General features: G+C 31.5%; 2 protein-coding genes and 1 pseudogene across 2 annotated transcripts; 2 read left to right on the plus strand and 1 right to left on the minus strand.

The window, feature by feature from the left end:
- Window positions 1-3,897: 3,897 nt before the first annotated feature.
- Window positions 3,898-4,932, minus strand: LOC129874566 (cytosolic sulfotransferase 12-like). The gene has a single exon (XM_055949867.1). It carries the CDS (start codon window positions 4,930-4,932, stop codon window positions 3,934-3,936), a length of 999 nt encoding a protein of 332 aa, XP_055805842.1. The 3' UTR covers window positions 3,898-3,933.
- Window positions 4,933-12,679: 7,747 nt separating this feature from the next.
- On the plus strand, window positions 12,680-15,294 carry LOC129874572 (uncharacterized protein C24B11.05-like). The gene is made up of 8 exons (XM_055949878.1): window positions 12,680-12,728; window positions 13,081-13,146; window positions 13,228-13,325; window positions 13,391-13,428; window positions 13,780-13,867; window positions 14,269-14,550; window positions 14,721-14,786; window positions 15,115-15,294. Exons 1-8 carry the CDS (start codon window positions 12,680-12,682, stop codon window positions 15,262-15,264), a joined length of 837 nt encoding a protein of 278 aa, XP_055805853.1. The 3' UTR covers window positions 15,265-15,294.
- A 1,042-nt stretch (window positions 15,295-16,336) lies between these two features.
- LOC129879677 (cytosolic sulfotransferase 12-like) lies at window positions 16,337-17,136 on the plus strand (annotated as a pseudogene).
- The last annotated feature ends 1,869 nt before the right edge of the window (window positions 17,137-19,005 follow it).

Below are 19,005 nucleotides of genomic sequence, written 5' to 3' on the forward strand. Positions count from 1 at the left end.
GACACTAATGGTAATGTGTTCTCATTAAAGATAACATGTCTGGATACATACACCTTCCTTGTTGAAGGATGATAACATCTATAACCTTTGTGCAGACTATTATAGCGTATGAACACACAAAAGTAGGTCTTTGGACTAAACTTGTTACTACCCTTGATATATGGGAAATACATACAACCAAACACCTTTAAGCTGTTGTAATCAGGTTTCTCACCAAGTAACTTGACAAATAGAGTCACATCCTTAAGACTGAGGAGGGCATTCTACTGATGGGGAACACTGCACTGAGAATGGTCTCAATCCATAGAATTAAAGGAAGATTAGCATGGAGTAGAAGAGTTAAACTAGTCTCAATAATATGCCTATATTTTCTTTCTAAAACCCCATTTTGTTTCGAAGTGTTGGGGAATGACATATGCCTAACAATACAACAATTTTCCAAATGTTTAATGAAGTCTTTTTTGAGGAATTCAGCACCTCCATCACACTGGAATATCTTAATCTCTTTAGAAAACTGCTTTTTCACCATTTTCTAAAATTTTACAAATACTTTAAAACATTCAGACTTCTTTTTTAGTGGATAAAGCCAAGTATACCATATGTGGTTATCTACAAATACTACATAATATTTTATATGCTAAGAAGATTTAACAGAAGCGGGCCTCCACAGATCACAATGTATTTTCAATAAAGATTCCTTCTCAATTTTTTTCTCAAACCAAACAAAAGTTTATAACTTTTGCCCAACTGAAAACTAGAACAAACAACATGAATTTTATTTCAACTACTACCATTTGTGCAACTATTTCTACTCAAAACTTTTAAAGACTTCAAACTAGGGTGTCCTAATCTAGTATGCCACGTGTTATCTGGTGTGTTCCAATCACGTATAGCAGTCAAGGCATGAAGGTTGTTGTCTTCTAAAACATGTAGTCCACTTCTCTTAGATCTCTTGGCTAGTAGTGTCCTTGTTTTCTTGTCCTTTACAATAAAATCAGTTTCATCAAATTCAAGAGTGCAACAATTATCCTTTGCAATCTTACTAAATGAGAGTAAAATCTTAGTAATCTTAGGAACTATATGAACCTCCTATAATTTTAGACTTGATTTAGTGGTATTTCCAACATTTGGTATGTCTAATTGTGATTAATTTCCAACAATGATTTTATAAGATCCATTGTAGTGTTTGAGATCAGAAAAAATACCTGGGTTATTTTTCATATGACTACTGACTCCTGAGTCCACATACAAGGTATCATCAGTGGCAAATGTATTCTGCAAATTAACACCAGCCAATGATTGTGGCAGTTCATCAGCAGATTGATAAGAGTAGTCTCACCTATAAAAACACTTAAGAGCAGTATGGTTATTTCTACCACAAATTTGAGAAGACTCAGTACTATTCCGTTCCTTGTTCGAAGAACCTATTCCATACTGGGTGTTCTAAGAACCCGTTCTTTGTCCATTAGGCATGAAGCATCTTCCTCTAGAGTTGAAGTTGTTGTTTCCTCTTCCCCTAGAGTAGTTTTCTCTTCCCTTGCCTCTTTTGGGCAGAGAATGCTATGTTATGGTTCTATGGTGACACCTCTTCTTCATTCTCCCTCATATCAAAATGCCTAAGAGCATTAATAAATTGATTAAGAGTGGAATATGGTGCCTTAACTAGCATGATAGTCTTGAAGGTCTTGTATTTGAGACCTAAACCTCTAGCAAAATTAATTACTTTGCTATCTTCATCCACAGGTTTGTAAATGACTGGACCATTACATATACCCTTGAATTACTTAATGTATTCATTAATTATTTCCGTTCCTAGCTTAACACTTTGCAGTTGTTGTTTTAGCTGAAACTCCTTATCTTTTATTGCTTGAAGATATGTTTTTTCTAAGCATTCCCACATCTTCTTAACAGTTGTGCAACCCACAATCAAGTACATGCTTTTATCTGTCAAGGTTGAGATCCAAATTCTTAGCAATACGTCTTTCTCCTCTCAATCATCAATGTTGCCACTATCTTTTGCATCCTTCTCAACAGCCACAACTTTCTCAGCAATCTTTCTAGTGGAACAACTAGTTTGATCTGGTTCAATCGTTGTGATGAGATATGTTAGTCTTATCACTTGAATCAGTTATATTATTTGTGTCCTCCATCTGAGATAGTTTGTTGGCATAAGCTTAATAGAACAGGAGGCAATGAGATGGTGAAGTGAAGAGGTGGACAGAGTATTGGTAGAGCGGGCCATTAAAGTTTTGTACGTGTGGTTGATTTTGTTTTTAGATTCAATTCTTTGAGTGGAAGAGTTTGAAAGCTCTAATACCATGTAGAAATGTCAGAATTAGGAGATATCAAGGTTTTATTTATTATAATAAACGAGTACAAGCCTCCTTTATATAGGAGTGAGTTGTAGAGTCCTAGGCTAGCTAAACTTAGAGTTATACTACAACACAAATACATACAAATATAGAGATTAATTACAATTTAACTATTATAGGTACATAGCTGTAGCCTAGTCCTAATCTGACTCTAACTCGTCTAGTCTGACCTTCAACTCTTTAACAGTCTTTGACAGCCTCCAGGACTCTTATCAGTTGGACCATGTTGTCCAACCCGTTCCTTAGCTTCATCTGGATTCTTATCTTCAACAATTCCTACATAAGTAAACGAGTTTAGTTTTTGAATCTTGGACAGATTTTGGCAATGAAGCAAAGCACATGAGTTGACAAAAGTCTAGATGAAGTGAAGGATGAATACTTAGGGACATGATCATCATAATAAAGTGTAAGTTCCAAGAATGGAATAAGATCATGAGGGGTTCTTGACAAGTAAAGGGCGATTTTGTTCAAAAATAGAATGTCTTATTCGATTCACTTATAAAACAAATAAAAGTTTAATTAACTGGTTCCAGATTTAGGAGTCGTAACACGGATGATATCGCTATCTTGAGTTTGAAACTATTGTTGACATGCAATCACACCTTGGATTGTTCTTGGCAATGCCCAAAAACCTTGGTATTATAGATATATGGTCCCATCCATCCTTTTTCTTTTGGTAGGACAGAGAAAGATTTCTTATACTCTCCACTTGGGCCCTCCTGATCTTTTAAGTATTTGGGAAGAGAAGTTTGAGATGTTTTCATTGTTTTGAGTATTGAGTATTTTCTTCTAGTTTGTATGATGAAGGTTTACTCATACAAGGCACTTTAAATAGAGTTCTTGTTTTGTTACATTACTTTAACAAGATTGTTCAGAGATAACTCTTGATAAGGCTATCTGTGGATAAAAATTCTAGTGAAGAAAAAAAAGGTATACATATTTAGAAATACGATTGTTATAAGTTGTTTTATTAAAAATCTTATTAGAAAAATTTAATTAGATAAAACATTGATTAAGAAAAAACACCACATTGCGTATTTTATAATCACTGATTAAACCATCACTTAATATCTAGGAGATATATCCATTCCAATCTTGTATATCAATTTCTTAAATATTGTGATTGACAATGCCTTGTCAATAGATCCACTTAATTATATATCACTTGAATAGACTTTTTAAACATCTATTTCACCCATCTTTTGAAGAACATGAGTGATTTATTATTACATAAGTATTTGAATTGCTTCAGAGCTCCTAGAGACTCGTTCAGACTATCCATCTAAGTTCTAAATCACCATCCGGAGCTCCTCGAGCTCTAATTTGTGCTCTCTCTAAACGTGAGTATATATATAGATAGAGAGAGAGAGTTGTGCCCTTTTTGTCTGTGACAAAATAAAGAAATATGAATTAAATACATAAGTTTGTAATAATTTGAGTAATGAATATTTAAAACAATACCATTACTAAAATAGAATTTTCTACAATATGTTATGTTCTTGTTACATTAATCTCAAACACACATACTTCAGAATCGATTTTCAAAACAAACAATGCCTAATCAACTATATGAAAACCTTAATCCAGATCCTTGAAACTTTTGTTCAATGATATGATTGAGTTTCTCACTCATCTCTACAGTGAAATAATTCTTCCAATCTCCAATTTCTCCTCTACGGAAAAACATTTTAGTTCCCTCTCCAGTTGACAACTTTCCATTTGTATTCACCTCCAAATTGCTCAAATTTTCAAAGCTACACATTCTTAGTATTTCATCCACAACTCCGCAATTTTCTTCCTCTATAGAAAATGGACATTCCAAGAATTCAGCCAAGCGTTTAAGATGAATTTTTGGTTGCTCTTTAATTTCTTCAAACATCAAGAAAAGTACTTTTTTTGGCTTTTCTATGCTTTGTTTCCAATAATCCAACACGTGATTCCAAAACGGACCATAAATGCTCACCCCCTTACAAAAAAGATCAAACATTTCTTCAATAGAATTGGTATCTTTGTAATGGCGTCTTAAATTGTTTGCAAAATGCCACATCGAAATAAAAGTGTCCTTAGGATTCCTACATAAGTAAACAAGTTTGGTTCTTGAATCTTGGATAGATTTTGGCAATGAAGCAAAGGGCATATGGGTTGCCAAGAGTCTAGGTGAAGAGAAGGATGAAAAATCAGGGACTCGACCATCAACATAGAGTGTATGTTCCAAGAATGGAACAAGATCATGAGGGCTCTTGACAAGTAAAGGGTGATTTAGTTCAGATATAGGATGTTTCATTCGATTCACTAGAGCAAATAAAAGTGATTTTAACCAAGTGGCTCCTGATTTCGGAGTTGTAACAAGGAAGATATCACTATCTTGAGCTTGAAATTGCTTTTGACATGCAATAACACCTTGGATTAATCTTGGTGATATCCAACAACCTTGGTAATTGTAGATATATGATCCAATCCACCCTTTTTCTTTTGGTAGGATAGAGAGCAATTTCTTACACTCTTCACTAAGGCTATCCTCTTGTAAATAATTGGGAGGTGAAGTTTGAGATGTTGTCATGGTTTTAAGCATCGAGTGTTTTCTTCTAGCTTGGGGTTCTTATAATAGATACGTACGAATACACTTATTATTCATGTGAATATTTAGTCATACATTTCATGTGAATTCTCCACTTCACATTTTTCATGTCAATCTATCAGTAAAAATTAACTTTTGATTCACTTCATTCATGTTTTTCATGTCTGTAGTAGTAATAATTACTTCGCTTATTTGATTATTTTTGTTTTTACCAAGAGTGTGCATTAACGTGAGTGTCTCAAATAATTAATCAGACGGTCAAACTTTCTGTTTTGTCATCTTTGCCAGGTACTCCCTCCATTTCATATTAAGTGAATTTTTGAGAAATTTTTTTATTATTCAAAATAATTGAATTGTTCAAAGTTCAAGATGGATGTTTGAAACTTTTTCCATATTTTCCCTTTCATTTATTGAAGTTTTTACATTTTCTAGGAGATAAATCACACTACTTACAACGTTATATTTATAATTTTACAAAGGACAATAGTAGAAAGTATGGTTCAAATTATGTTCTTGAATATTTTTCTTAATATATGTGTATTGCCTCACAAATTCACTTAATATGAAATGAAGGGAGTAATAATTTCAATTTGAAAATTAGTTCTTTGGTATTTATTATCCCTATTTTTTATAACCATGAAAATCTAATATAACTATAGCCTTTGAACATAGAAATGTGAACTTAAACAAAAGCGTAGTTAAAAGGAAAAATTACTTGATTGAGTGCTTTTTAAAAATTAATTATTGATTTTAGCGATATTTTTTATTTATTACCATTTATAGCAATACATAGCAATACTATGATAAATCTACACTTGTATTAAAAGTGAATTATGCATACAATATAAATATATTATGAGTGTTTTAAAATATATATTATGTTTGTGTAATAAGAAACTGACATAATGTATTATAAGTCTATTAAAATATGTGATAAATGTATTATCCATCTATAAAACTTGTATTATATATGTTTTATAGATAGTTCTCTGCAATATGTATTAAAAATGTATTATAAATGTATTAGAAGTGTCCAGTGTATTTTTTTTATTGCTATAAATGGTAAATATTTTTTTAATATTGTATATTTATGTAAGTTTCCTAGTTAAAAAGTAAGTTTAAAACAGTAGTTTTAAAATCGAATTGTGTATAGGCATGTATTTAACTTTTAAAAGAGAGAAAAAATTGCAAGCACACTATTCCCCTAGACATTAATACTAAGTATATTATTGTTTTGATTAACAAAAAAAAGTATATTATTATATTTTTTGTGAGTGCCAAAAAAAAATCACTTAAAACATTTGTCAGAAAACTATTTTTTCAATCTTGAAACTCATCTTTTAAAAGTAGTAATTCAAAAAATCAAATCCATTGTATACAACTAAACGTTGTTTTGATTATTTTCTTTTTGAAAAAAAGTAAAAATATTGTATGGACAACTAGAAGCATAATCTATCTTTAAGATAATAATGTTTTTATATATGTTAAACAATTTAAATTTCAAATTCAACTTAAAGTTTATCAAAATACACTTCAACTATCAGTTGTTCAATTTTTCTGAATAATGGTGATTTTTCAACTTTTGACCAACTTTTAAGATTAGCCAATCTCACGATCCGAATCCGGGTGTGATGACACTCATCTCAACCCATCGAAACAAGTTAGCCTAATATCCAACGAAAAGTAAATGCGGAAGAAAATAAAATGAATCGAACTTTAACTTAATTAAAACAGGTAAAATAAAATCAAAATCCCCCAAGATTGGTTGTCACGTGTACAAGATACTAATACATTACCGAAGTACGAAAGGAAATACAGTCACAATGTCTTTATATCTAGAATAGGACTAAAACATAATAAAAGAGTAAGAGGTGTCCGCTAGATGAATGTAACAGCTACCTCAACTCTCGAAATGATAGCCTCAGATATGGTAGGAAACACTAAGAGATTAAGCAGTTCCGGACTCACAACCTACACAAGTGTAGAAGTAAGGGGTGAGTACCAAACAACATGGTACTCAACAAGTGGATAACTAAAACTAAGCAAGCTCAATAGATTACAAGTACTCTTGTCCTCCGAACCGAACCTCCTCAACTACGACATGCATAAAAACCAGCCCAACTCTACATTTTGTACAGTAATAATACGCAGTTCACGAATACTCAGCAATAATATCATCAATTGAATCATATCAAGTCAAATTCAGCAAACACGGAGCAATGAGAGGTGAACACAATTCACAAATATCATAAAGGTGCGATGCAATGCAATGAAATGATGCAAGTCTGTCCTATCGGTACACATCCGCTGAATCACAGTCCAAAACCCATGGGGGACATTTATGTCCATGTGACCTGCCACGGAGTGTGTGGTCCGTCTCCTCAATATACATATTGTAACATCCCCTAAAAACGTTGTATACGATGTTTTAATTTTCGCCTAAACATGATACAACCTCTGTATTTTGGGCATAACTTTTCATAGGAATATCCAAATTGAGTGATTCAAATTTCTGAGTAACCACAATATCATTACCTACAACGTTTATGAAGACCATATTTTAAGATTCAGAGGTTAAGTAGGTCAAATAAATTAATTTTTGTAAGGTAGAATGCTGTGACGGAAATGAGTGTTTATAGAAGAAAAATCATATCTCACTGTAGGTTTATCCAAATTGGTTGATTCTTGAATGATATGAAACTAGACTTCCATATCTACAATTCTTATGAGACACCAAATCCTAATAAGGAATTTATCTTATTCAAACGCAGCTCCCAAGAAGAGTATTCTGTCAAAAATAACTCATTTCACCTACCATAGAAAGATCTAGATACATTTGACATCACTCATGACATAAATTGTCCTCCATTTAACATCATCCATGACATCAATATATTCCACTAAATTTTCAAATTTTTCTTTATAATTATTTTATTTATTGTTAGGTCCCTCTTTTCCACCTATAAATACCCACCTTATTTCCTCATTTTATTCATCAAGCTTTCTCAAGCAAATCTTCTCTCTATACACTTCTTTACACATTCTCAAATATAGTTTTAGTTCTTAGTAGTGAATAAATACTATTCCGGTGATTCATATACTCCGGGTAGTACACAAAACGTTCCGGCGAGGAGAGAAGCTAGGACTCAAGAGTGTTCATTAAGTCTTTCGGTACCAACTAAAGCTTCGGTCTCCAGGTATGTAAGGCTTCAATGAGAGTATTCCTTCCACTCTCATGTCTAAATTATTTTAATTATATGATAAATTATATTTATTTTCTTTAAGCTTTACTCTAAGTTATGTGGGTATTTATCCATGGGTTCTTCCACCCATGTAGTCCAAAAACTCTTTCAATTAAGTCTCTTGATTTCAAGTAATATTTTCTTATGGTAATTCTTAATTTTACTTAATAGTATGAATCATGGTTAAACTAATGATTATTGTTCTATTTTGATGTAACATAATTTCATATGTATGAATTGATGATTTACAAGTAATTCCTCTATTTATCTATTTAAAGATTCTTGAAACTCATGGTGGGTTGTTTAAAGCATGATTTTTAATTAATGGATTTCAAAGTATTTATGTATATTTATTTACATACATATTTGCAAGTTGAAGTGATTTGAACCCACCTAGTTTTACTATGTTTTTAATAAAGTTTGACTTGAAAGCTTTGACTCCAAATAAATGTTTATGAAAGCAATATCTATGATCAAAAAGGGAGTCTTATGAAATGAAAGAATGATGAAATGATATGAATGATGGATTCTTTATGCAATAAGGACAATTCTTGCATATTTGAATTATCAAATGTTTTAATGAGCTATTCTACCGAATATGATGTTTGAATTCTCAAGTTATATGCTATGAATATTTTGAAGTATTAAACTATTCCGTGGGATTGACTTAGCACCGAATGAGGCATTGAGGTGGGATTCGGTAAGGAAATCCTAGTAACAACCCCTTGTCTCATTAACTATGTGCCAACATAGGAGCCCTTGTAGGCTTAGGCTAATGGATCCATAAATAGCCCTTAAAGTTAAAGTTAAAGAAATGAATGAAGTTGACGGAGTTCTACCTGGCAAGTAGTCTCCCCGGCCAACGTAGGGGGTTATGTTGGATTCCATGTAATAGCTCGCATGGTCTTAAATGTCGGTTATGGTTAATTTCCCACAAAATGAATTTTTTAAAGGATATCTATATGATTTATTATGCATACATTAAATTATGTTCCATATTACATAAATGTTTTAATGTTTCCTCAATGTTCATGCATCCTTACATACTTAGTACATTCAAAGTACTAACGCATACTCTTTTGCCTACATGATGTCACCATGTAGGGATCGGTGCTCCTCCTCGTTCTCCTCCACGTGGCTAGTTGATATTCCATTGAAGACTACTTTTGGTGAGTTCCCATGTTCCGGGAACAATACTCCTTTATCTTTCTAGCTTATGATATGTTAAGATATTTTACTATGACATTTCTTCTATTATGATTGAGGGTGAGCTAGAGACTTGTCTTAGCCCCGTTAAATCTAATAGTTAGAGGTATTGTTGGACATATGTAAGTTGAAGATTTACTATTATGATTTCCGCTTGTTTATTTATTATCATTACCTATGAAAGGCTAAAAGAATGCTAAGAGACTTGATTGAGGTACTTTCGGGTTCCTCATTCGCCATGTCACGTCTAGGCTCTAGGCTTGGGTCGTGACACATATCTTACCACGGAACGTGTGACCTGACCCCTTTGTTTCATAATACTTGTCACGGAGCGTGTGACCCGACCCCTTTGTTTTATAATACCCGCCATGGAATGTGTGACCAGACCCCTTTGTTTCATATCATTTTCAGTCTCAATACAGTATATCACTGAACGTTCTAATACATCACGTAAAGTAATATATCCGATCGATATATCGCGTAAAGCGATGTATTCGAGAATTGGAGAGAGTATGACTTTTGTAATTTTTTCAAATGGTATAGAATTTTAGAGAATATAATAAAATAAGTTGTGTATTTAAATGATTTTTAGTGATTAAAAAATGACTATTTGACAATTTTTTGCCGATTATTGTTTAGGGGATGAAGAATTAAATGAGAGGACAAATCAGTTAGCTAAAAAGAAAAAGAGGAAAAAATCTACAAGGACAAATCAGTTAGCTAAAAAAAAAAGGAAAAATCTACTAGTTTAATTAGATTTGTGGATTTAATGTAGATTATGAGGATCCCAATGGGAAAAAATGCAACGTTTTTCTTTTTTCCTATATAAACCCAAAAATACCCAATGACTGGCAAAAACACTTTCACTAGAAAGAAAAATTCTTGTGCATCTTTATTTGCTACCCATTTTGATTCTTGGTACGTTTTTCTATCTGGATTTTTTTAAAAAAAAATTTACGTGTGTTGTGAAGTGTTGAAGTTAATTTCTTGACCCATTAAATTAGTTTTGGCTAATGATTAACTAGTTTTTACTTCTTGATTTTTCTATTTTCTCGACGGAAAAGGGTTAAACATGTCATTTTGAGCTTTGTTCTAATCGAAGCTAGCTATTATTAGAAAATAATAGAGTTAGAGTTATAGGGTTGTAGTTCTGAGTACTATAGATGGTCTAACGACAAGAATGAAAGTGATTGACAAATGAACTCCTATAAGTGTTTCGGTCAGGAGAGGGACTCTGGGACCTCTACACTATATTTTTGGCTCACTTATGCCTTTTAACTAATTGTCAACACTAAAAAAAAAAAATTAAAATATAAATTCATGTGGCATTTTATAATGGAAAAATTACTTGATTGAGTGCTTTTTAAAAATTAATTACCGATTTTAGCGATATTTTTTATTTATTACCATTTATAGCAATATATAGCAATACTATGATAAATCTACACTTATATTAAAAGTGAATTATGCATACAATATAAATGTATTATAAGTGTTTTAAAATATATATTATGTTTGTGTAGTAAGAAACTAACATAATGTATTATAAATCTATTAAAATATGTGATAAATGTATTATCCATCTATAAAACTTGTATTATATATGTTTTATAAATAGTTCTCTGTAATATGTATTAAAATTGTATTATAAATGTATTATAAGTGTTCACTGAAAAAAATATTTATTGCTATAAATTGTAAATATTTTCTTAATATTGTATATTTATGTAAGTTTCCCTTTTATAATTGGTCAAATTTTAAACCTTGGCTAGTAAATTAAAATATAAAAAATAAATTAAAATCGAACTCTGAATTGGTATTTTTTAAAAAATACAATCGAACTCTAAAGGTTGATTTTTTCAGTTGTTGGTACTAAAAGAATCGATCTCTAGAGATCGATTTTGCTAAACATTAAAAATAATTTTTTAAATTGGGAAATCGACTTGCATTATTATTTTCCTGATTTTTTATGCTAAAAAATCTAACCCCAGAAGCCAATTTTGTTAAAAAAAAATAATTAAGAAAATATTATCGTGAAATCGAGCTCAAAAATTTTTAACAACAAATAAATTAGCAGAGTATAAATAAAAAACAAAATTTGGTAAGAGCTAGGGTCGAGTAAGTTTGAAAACCAAGTGAGTGAATTTATTTTATTGAGGGTAGAGTTTAAAATTGAACCAGTAATAAAATTACATGAATTTTAAAATATATTTTTTTAAAAATTACATTTGATCGTTAGTCAAAGGGCACAAATGAGTCAAAAATATAGCCAAATGGATATTAATAGCAAAATAGGTGGATGAAAGGTTCATTTAAATCGTTTGTAATAATTTTGGGACATTTTTGGCTCAATTTTGTTTTCTCTATTATTATTTTTGCATAATGATGGGTGGAAAATAGAATTGTCTATATGGGTTGGTCCAATTTACGCGGGCCTTGAAATTTGACGGATCAGCCAGGGCTGACCCATCAAAAATGATGGGCCTTTAGCTAGTCTAACCCACCACTACATGGCCTCTGACGGGCCCAACCACTTTTAAAATTTTTCTTTTTACAATTTTAATTTAACAATGCTAACATAACTATCTACCAGGCAATATTATTGGGTGTTACTATTTTCTAACTAGATCTCAAATCGATAAATAAAATAATCCTAATAATACTTATTAAATTTTGCTTCAAGTGAAAATAATCCTAATAAATTTTTTGTTCTTCAAATTTTAATACTCAAATTTACTTCAAATAAACTCAAATTTGAAACATAAGTTTCATGTATCGTAAAGAACAAATATTTATCATTAATTTGTTAAAACAATACAAATCTAACCATTTCATTTATCACCCTTTAATTATTATTTTTTTATGTATGCATGATTTTTTTTTTTTATGTATGCATGAATTTAGTGGTGTGTGCTTGAATTTATGACAATTAACACAATACACGTTTTTTTTTATTTGTTTTTACTCCTTCTCGAGCTGGGACATCATCCACAGCGTCATCATCCTTTAGGAAGTCTATCGAAAGAGAAAGAGGACGAGGTCCTCTTCCCAGGAATTGACTCTTTGATTAGAAGACGAGGTCCTCTTCGTTTGATCGTTTCCAAGAAGAGCTTTCACTTTTTTGCTCTTTTCACTATAATAAATAAAGAATTTAACAATAATTATTTAGCAACAATAATATAATTGTCGACTCTGAATACAATGACATTAATTTAATTACCGCCGAATTTTCAAATTGGTTTGTGTGGATTTAGATTATCTTTACTTTTTTTTAGGCCAAAATGGAATATGGGCATGTTCAGAGGCCAAAATATGACTGTCTTCTTTTTGGTACGTATGTTATTTTTTCAAAATTTAGTTAGCGTTTTGTTATAGATTTTGAGTTAGATTTTAAAAATTTATCTTCAGATATTTGTTTGATCATGAAATTTGATCTTCAATTATTTTCAAGTTCTCAAAAGCGGGCTCAGACTAGTTTTTGGAACATCCCAGTCACAAAAAAATATTATTTTTCAAGTAAAATGCATGTCTAAATACAATTTTAAATTCTAAAAATTCATCTTTTCAAATTTTTACTTCAAAATCTATAACCAAATGGAAGCCGATATCAAATCCCATTTCTTCATTCATTTTATCTTTTGGCTAGCTATGTTTGATGATTAAACATTATTGGAATTTACAGATCTAGATGACACTCTTTATCCACTTAGTATTGGTCTGGCTGATAGTGTCACCAAGAACATTGAAGGTATAAATACTTGACTTGTTATTCAAAGTTTTAAATTAAATACTATGGTTATCTAATTTAGAAATTTATGTGCATCTACAGATTATATGGTTGAAAAGCTTGGTATAGAACAAAACAAAATTGTTGAGTTGGGCAATTTATTGTACAAGAATTATGGAACCACAATGGCAGGCCTCAGGGTAAAGTTTTTTTTTTTTTTTTTATCACCCAAACAAAGTTTTATATTAACTTTTATTTTTGGTAGGCAATTGGCTACAATTTCGACTATGATGAGTACCATAGGTGAGTATTTGAACTCAATTGATTTTTATTTTCATTGTATTATTATTGAACTTTTAATGTTGAAAGAAATGTCCCACATCGAATCAGGACTCGGATATAATTCTTCTCTTTTTGAGTTAATATTTGAGGCGTGAGTTATAGATTCCATATTCATTTAACATGTTATCAAGAGTTAAGCCAATTGGGTCCGATGTGGGGTATCGAAATATCTGAATGAAAAGAGGGCGTTGAAAGAAATGTCTCACATTGAATCGAAACGAGATCCCAAAACTCCTTATATAGTTTGGGCAGTCCTCCTTCCGTTAGGCCCAAGATTTATTTAACATTTAATTTGCCAATTTGTTTCTGCAGTTTTGTCCATGGTGGATTACCTTATGAAAAACTGAGGCCTGACCCTATTCTGAGAAGTCTTTTGCTGAGCCTACCAACCCGCAAAGTTGTAAGTCCATTTGAACGAATCTTTTTTTCGAGATTAATGGTAAAAAAAACACCTTAAGTATCATGTTTTTGTGAGTTTTTACTTAAATTATCAGGTGTTTGTGTTTTTTATCTGAACTATCATTAACTATTTGTCAAAACATAATTCAAAATTAATGAGCCAATTGCCATGCATGTGGACAAAATTTTATAGGCAAATTAAATTAAGTTTTCACCCGTTTTTTGGCGATTATATTCAAACACTTGGTCTAGTCAGCTTCAAAGTGTGTTTTGATAAATAGTTGATGATTATTCAGGTAAAAAAACACAAACATCTAATAGTTTTAATAGAAAACTCGCAAAAATTAAACGTGATACTTCTGGTGTATTTTTGACTTTTCTAAATATTCTTCTTTTAAACAGATCTTCACTAATGCTGATAAGGTCCATGCTCTCAAAGTTCTAAATAAACTTGGACTAGAAGATTGTTTTGAAGGGATATTATGCTTTGAGACTCTGAATCCAATTGACAAGAGCAATGCTGATACTAATATTGGCTCTCATGAGATCTTTGACATTATTGGACATTTTACTCAACCTAAGGCTAATTCAGTGTTGCCAAAGACACCAATTCTGTGCAAACCTTCACAAGTTGCTATTGAAAGGGCATTAGACCTTGCCAACATTATTAATCCACACACAACAGTAAGAATTTTTAACTCTTTAACCATCTTACTTTAAGAATCACTTAAAGTAATTTCCTTAGCTTCTCGAAAACAATTTCTGCTACTATTCAAAATCACTTATTTTCTCTCAAAAGTTTGGCTAAACAAGCGTGCTCTTAATGTACTCATTTGAAACTTTTTCTTTTCTAGCTTTTCTTTGAAGATAGTGTCCGTAACGTTCAAGCTGGCAAGCGTGTTGGTCTTGATACAGTACTGGTAAGTAGTTGTACTCCCTTCTCTGTTCATTTTATATGATATTTTTTTCTTTTTAGTCTGTTCCACAAATAACGACACATTTATATATCTAGAAATTCTTTTAACTTTGCATTTTACCATTAACGAGAATAAGATAACGCCTAGCCCTATACTCATACTTATTCTTGTTCAAAATAAGAATAATTACAAGTAACCGTAAAAATGTCATGCCAATATGTGCAAGACCTTAACTAGTAAGGTTATTATATGATGTATATGTGGCGGAAATTAATCTTTCTTAAACTAGGTATCTAGTCTAATATGATATATTGTTGTTAATTATTTCCAGGTTGGAAAATCCCAAAGAGTTGTAGGTGCAGATTATGCACTAGAAAGTATCCACAACATAAAGGAAATATTACCACAACTTTGGGAAGTTGCCAAGGTGGCTGAAGTTAACTACTCTGGTGTTGCTGTGGAGACATCTGTCATAGCTTAGAAATATATATATATCATGCTTAATTACTGTTGGGAGAAAAATAAATCATGAATGGTTATGTGATATTGCTCAAATTTGACATGTTTAAATGATGTGGATGTTTTGTCGTCATTATTATCAATTAATTAGTCTATTACTTACTCTCAACTCACTACTAAACTTTCACTGTGAATCAGTGAAAAATTTATATTATAAGATATAATTTTTTAATTTATTTTCTATCGAATCAGCTCATTGAAAAAATACATAGTAAAAGACAAATAATTAACTTAAATAGTGAGAAACTTTTACTATTTTTTTTTCATTGATTCAATCAAATATCTGTGAAAATAGCTACGAAACATTTTCCACTGAAAAATTATGGAAAAACAATATTTTTTAAGTAGTGACTAGTGATGAACCATCCACAAAATAACATGAAGTCCTTCAAAATTTTCAAACCAAATTGATTATATAAATTTTAATCCAAAAAGTTATAATTAAACATATATATGTATATTTTTATACATATATAAATAAACATTTTTCCTTGGAGTAACTGGTAAAGTTGCTGCCATGTGACCAGGAGGTCACGGGTTCAAGCCTTGGAAACAGCCTCTAGCAGAAATGCAAAGGCAAGGCTGCGTACAATAGACCCTTGCGGTCAGGCCCTTCCCCGGACCCCGCGCATAGCGGGAGCTTTAGTGCACCGGGCTGCCCTTTTTTTATATAAATAAACATTTTTATGTATATTGGTGAGTAATATTTGCTTATTTAAAATTGTCATTATCACTATACTGACGTGTGGTTTTGAAAGATTAGGCATAGACCCTTATTCTACATATTAGGCAAATACATGAAGCAGATAGCATGTGACCTAAACTCCTGAAAAAAAAGTTAAGATGAGAGTATCAAAAAATATTAATTGATAATCAATTAAAAAAGATAATTAACCTATTATTATCGGTTAAATATCATTGATAGTATAAAAGAATTTTTAATTTATGCCATGTTAATCCCCTCTATATATATATACCCTCATGAGTAAACATTCATTATACAAACAAAAGGGAAACACCTAATCCTCAAAATCATGACAACATCTCAAACTTCTTCACCAACTCTTCCCAAATATTTACAAGAAGAATGTGTAAGGGAAGATTGCAAGAAATTGCTCTTTATCCTACCCAAAGAAAAAGGATGGATTGGATCATAAATATGCAACTATCAAGGCTTTTGGACATCACCAAGATTAATCCCAGGTTTGATTGCATGTCAACAACTATTTCAAACTGAAGATAGTGATGTTATCCTTGTTACCACTTGGTTAAAAGCACTTTTATTTTCTTCAGTGAATCGAAAAAAATATCCTATTTTTGAACAAAATCACCCTTTACTTATCAAGAACCCTCATGATCTCGTTCCCTTTTTGGAACTTGAACTCTATGTTGATGGTCAAGTTCCTGATTTTTCATCCTTTACTCCACCTAGAATCATGTCAACACATTTGCCCTATGCTTCATTGCCAAAATCAGTCCAAGATTCAAAAACCAAACTTGTTTACTTATGTAGGAATCCAAGGGACACTTTTATATCAATGTGGCATTTCACAAACAATTTAAGACTTGACTACATAGATACCAATTCTATTGAAGAAATGTTTGATCTTTTTTGCAAAGGTGTGAGCCTTTATGGTCCGTTTTGGAATCATGTGTTGGATTATGAGGTGAACATAAATGGAAAATTGTCAACGGGAGAGGAAATAAAATGTTCTTTCGAAGAGGGGAAGTTGGAGGTTGACAAAATTATTTTACTTTAGAGATGAGTGAGAAACTCAATCATATGATTAAACAAAAGTTTCACAGATCTGAATTAAGATTTTTGTATAATTAATTAGGCATTAATATGCTATATGCCAATTGAATGCAATTATTTATTTTGAAAATTAATGTTGGAGCAGCAGTTGTGTTGAGATTAATATAACAATGACAAAGTAAAGAAACTCTATTGTAGTATAGATACTATTATAAAAGTTCATTACTCAAATAGTAATTCCATTGTTGAAAATATAACAAAATAATTTTTTATAACTATTCCACACCAAATCCTTACTACTGCAGTAGTGAATGAGGTTGGTGGGGGTCATATTTATTTATTTATTTTGATTTGAGATTATTTAAGCGCAACAACTATTGTTACAAATGTCAAATCCGTTAAAGAAAGATGGATGTCATTGTAGTGGAAGCCACCACCAAAATGATAAGGTGGGCCCACTAGGCAAGTTGTCCAACTTGCTTCCTTTCCTTTTGCTATAAATTCTCAAGTTTGGCAACATGAATCAAGATATAGAAAACACAGAAACGAAAAATACATCCATAATTCTCTCTTCCGTTCTCTTTTAGTTTCCTTACCTTCCGGCTAATTAATTGTTAAGGTAGTATATTCATAACACGTTATCAGCACGAGGCTCTGCTATTTATTCAAGGTAACAAAAGTGGTAAGAGTTTTATTTAAATTTATTTTCATAAAATGGCAAATATTTCAAAAATTGAATTTACTGCTCTTGATATCTCTAGAAAGGCTACTCATCATGGGCACTTGATGCCGAAATTCATTTAGAATCAATGGGTCTGGCAGACACCATTAAAGATGACAATATGGCATCCAATCAAGACCGTGCTAAAGCCATGATATTTCTCCGTCACCATCTTGACGAGGGGCTAAAATTACAATATCTCACATTAAAAGACCCCCTTAAATTGTGGAAAAATTTAAAAGAAAGATATGACCACCTGAAGTTGGTCATGCTTCCACAAGCTCGTCATGATTGGCTAAATCTGAGATTAATGGATTTCAAAAATATAACTGAATATAATTCTGCTATGTTTAGAATTATAGCTCAGTTAAATTTATGCGGAGAAGAGATCACTGAGCAAGTTAAACTGGAAAAAACATACTCCACATTTCCACCTGCGAATATGCTCCTGCAGCAGCAATATCGTGAAAAAGAATTTAAAAAATATTCTGAATTACTTTCTCACCTTCTTATTGCTGAAAGACATAATGAACTATTAATGAAAAATCATGATAGTCGGCCAGTTGGTTCTTTGCCACTTCCTGAAGTGAATCAGGCAAATTCTAACCAAAGAGAAAGAGGCCATGGCCCTAGTCGTGGTTGTGGTCAAAGAAAAAATTTTAATCATGATGCTCGGCTGGCACCGAGAAATAACCAGCAATATAAAAGGCAGGGTAAAAAGCCGGAAGCTTTATCGAAGAATAATTCAGAAACAATATGTCATAGATATGGAGGTGTGGGGCACTGATCGCGGATTTGCCGATCATCAAAGCGCCTTATTCAGCTATATCAGGCATCTCTGAAAATGGCAGAAAATAATCTAGAGACAAATTTTATCTCTGAAGATAATATTGATCCCATGCATTTGGATGTAGCTGATTTCTTTAATTTTCCAGACGAAAATATGAATATTGACAGAACTAATAATATGTAAATATTTTTCTTTTTATCTATATTAAATATGATGTTTGTATTTTCCTAGTCAATGTAAATAAATAAAATTTGTGTAATATACCATGTGTTAATACTTATTTTATTTCTTATTGAAGAAAATATGAAAATACCTCAAATCTTGTTTGGATCAATGATAAATCAAGAGGATATTTGTGTAATTGATAGTGGAACAACTCATGCTATTTTTAAAGACGAGAAATATTTTTCCAATTTACTTAGAAGAAAAGCTAATG

The sequence above is a fragment of the Solanum dulcamara genome, chromosome 2 (assembly GCF_947179165.1).
Source record: "Solanum dulcamara chromosome 2, daSolDulc1.2, whole genome shotgun sequence".
Lineage (NCBI taxonomy): Eukaryota > Viridiplantae > Streptophyta > Magnoliopsida > Solanales > Solanaceae > Solanum > Solanum dulcamara.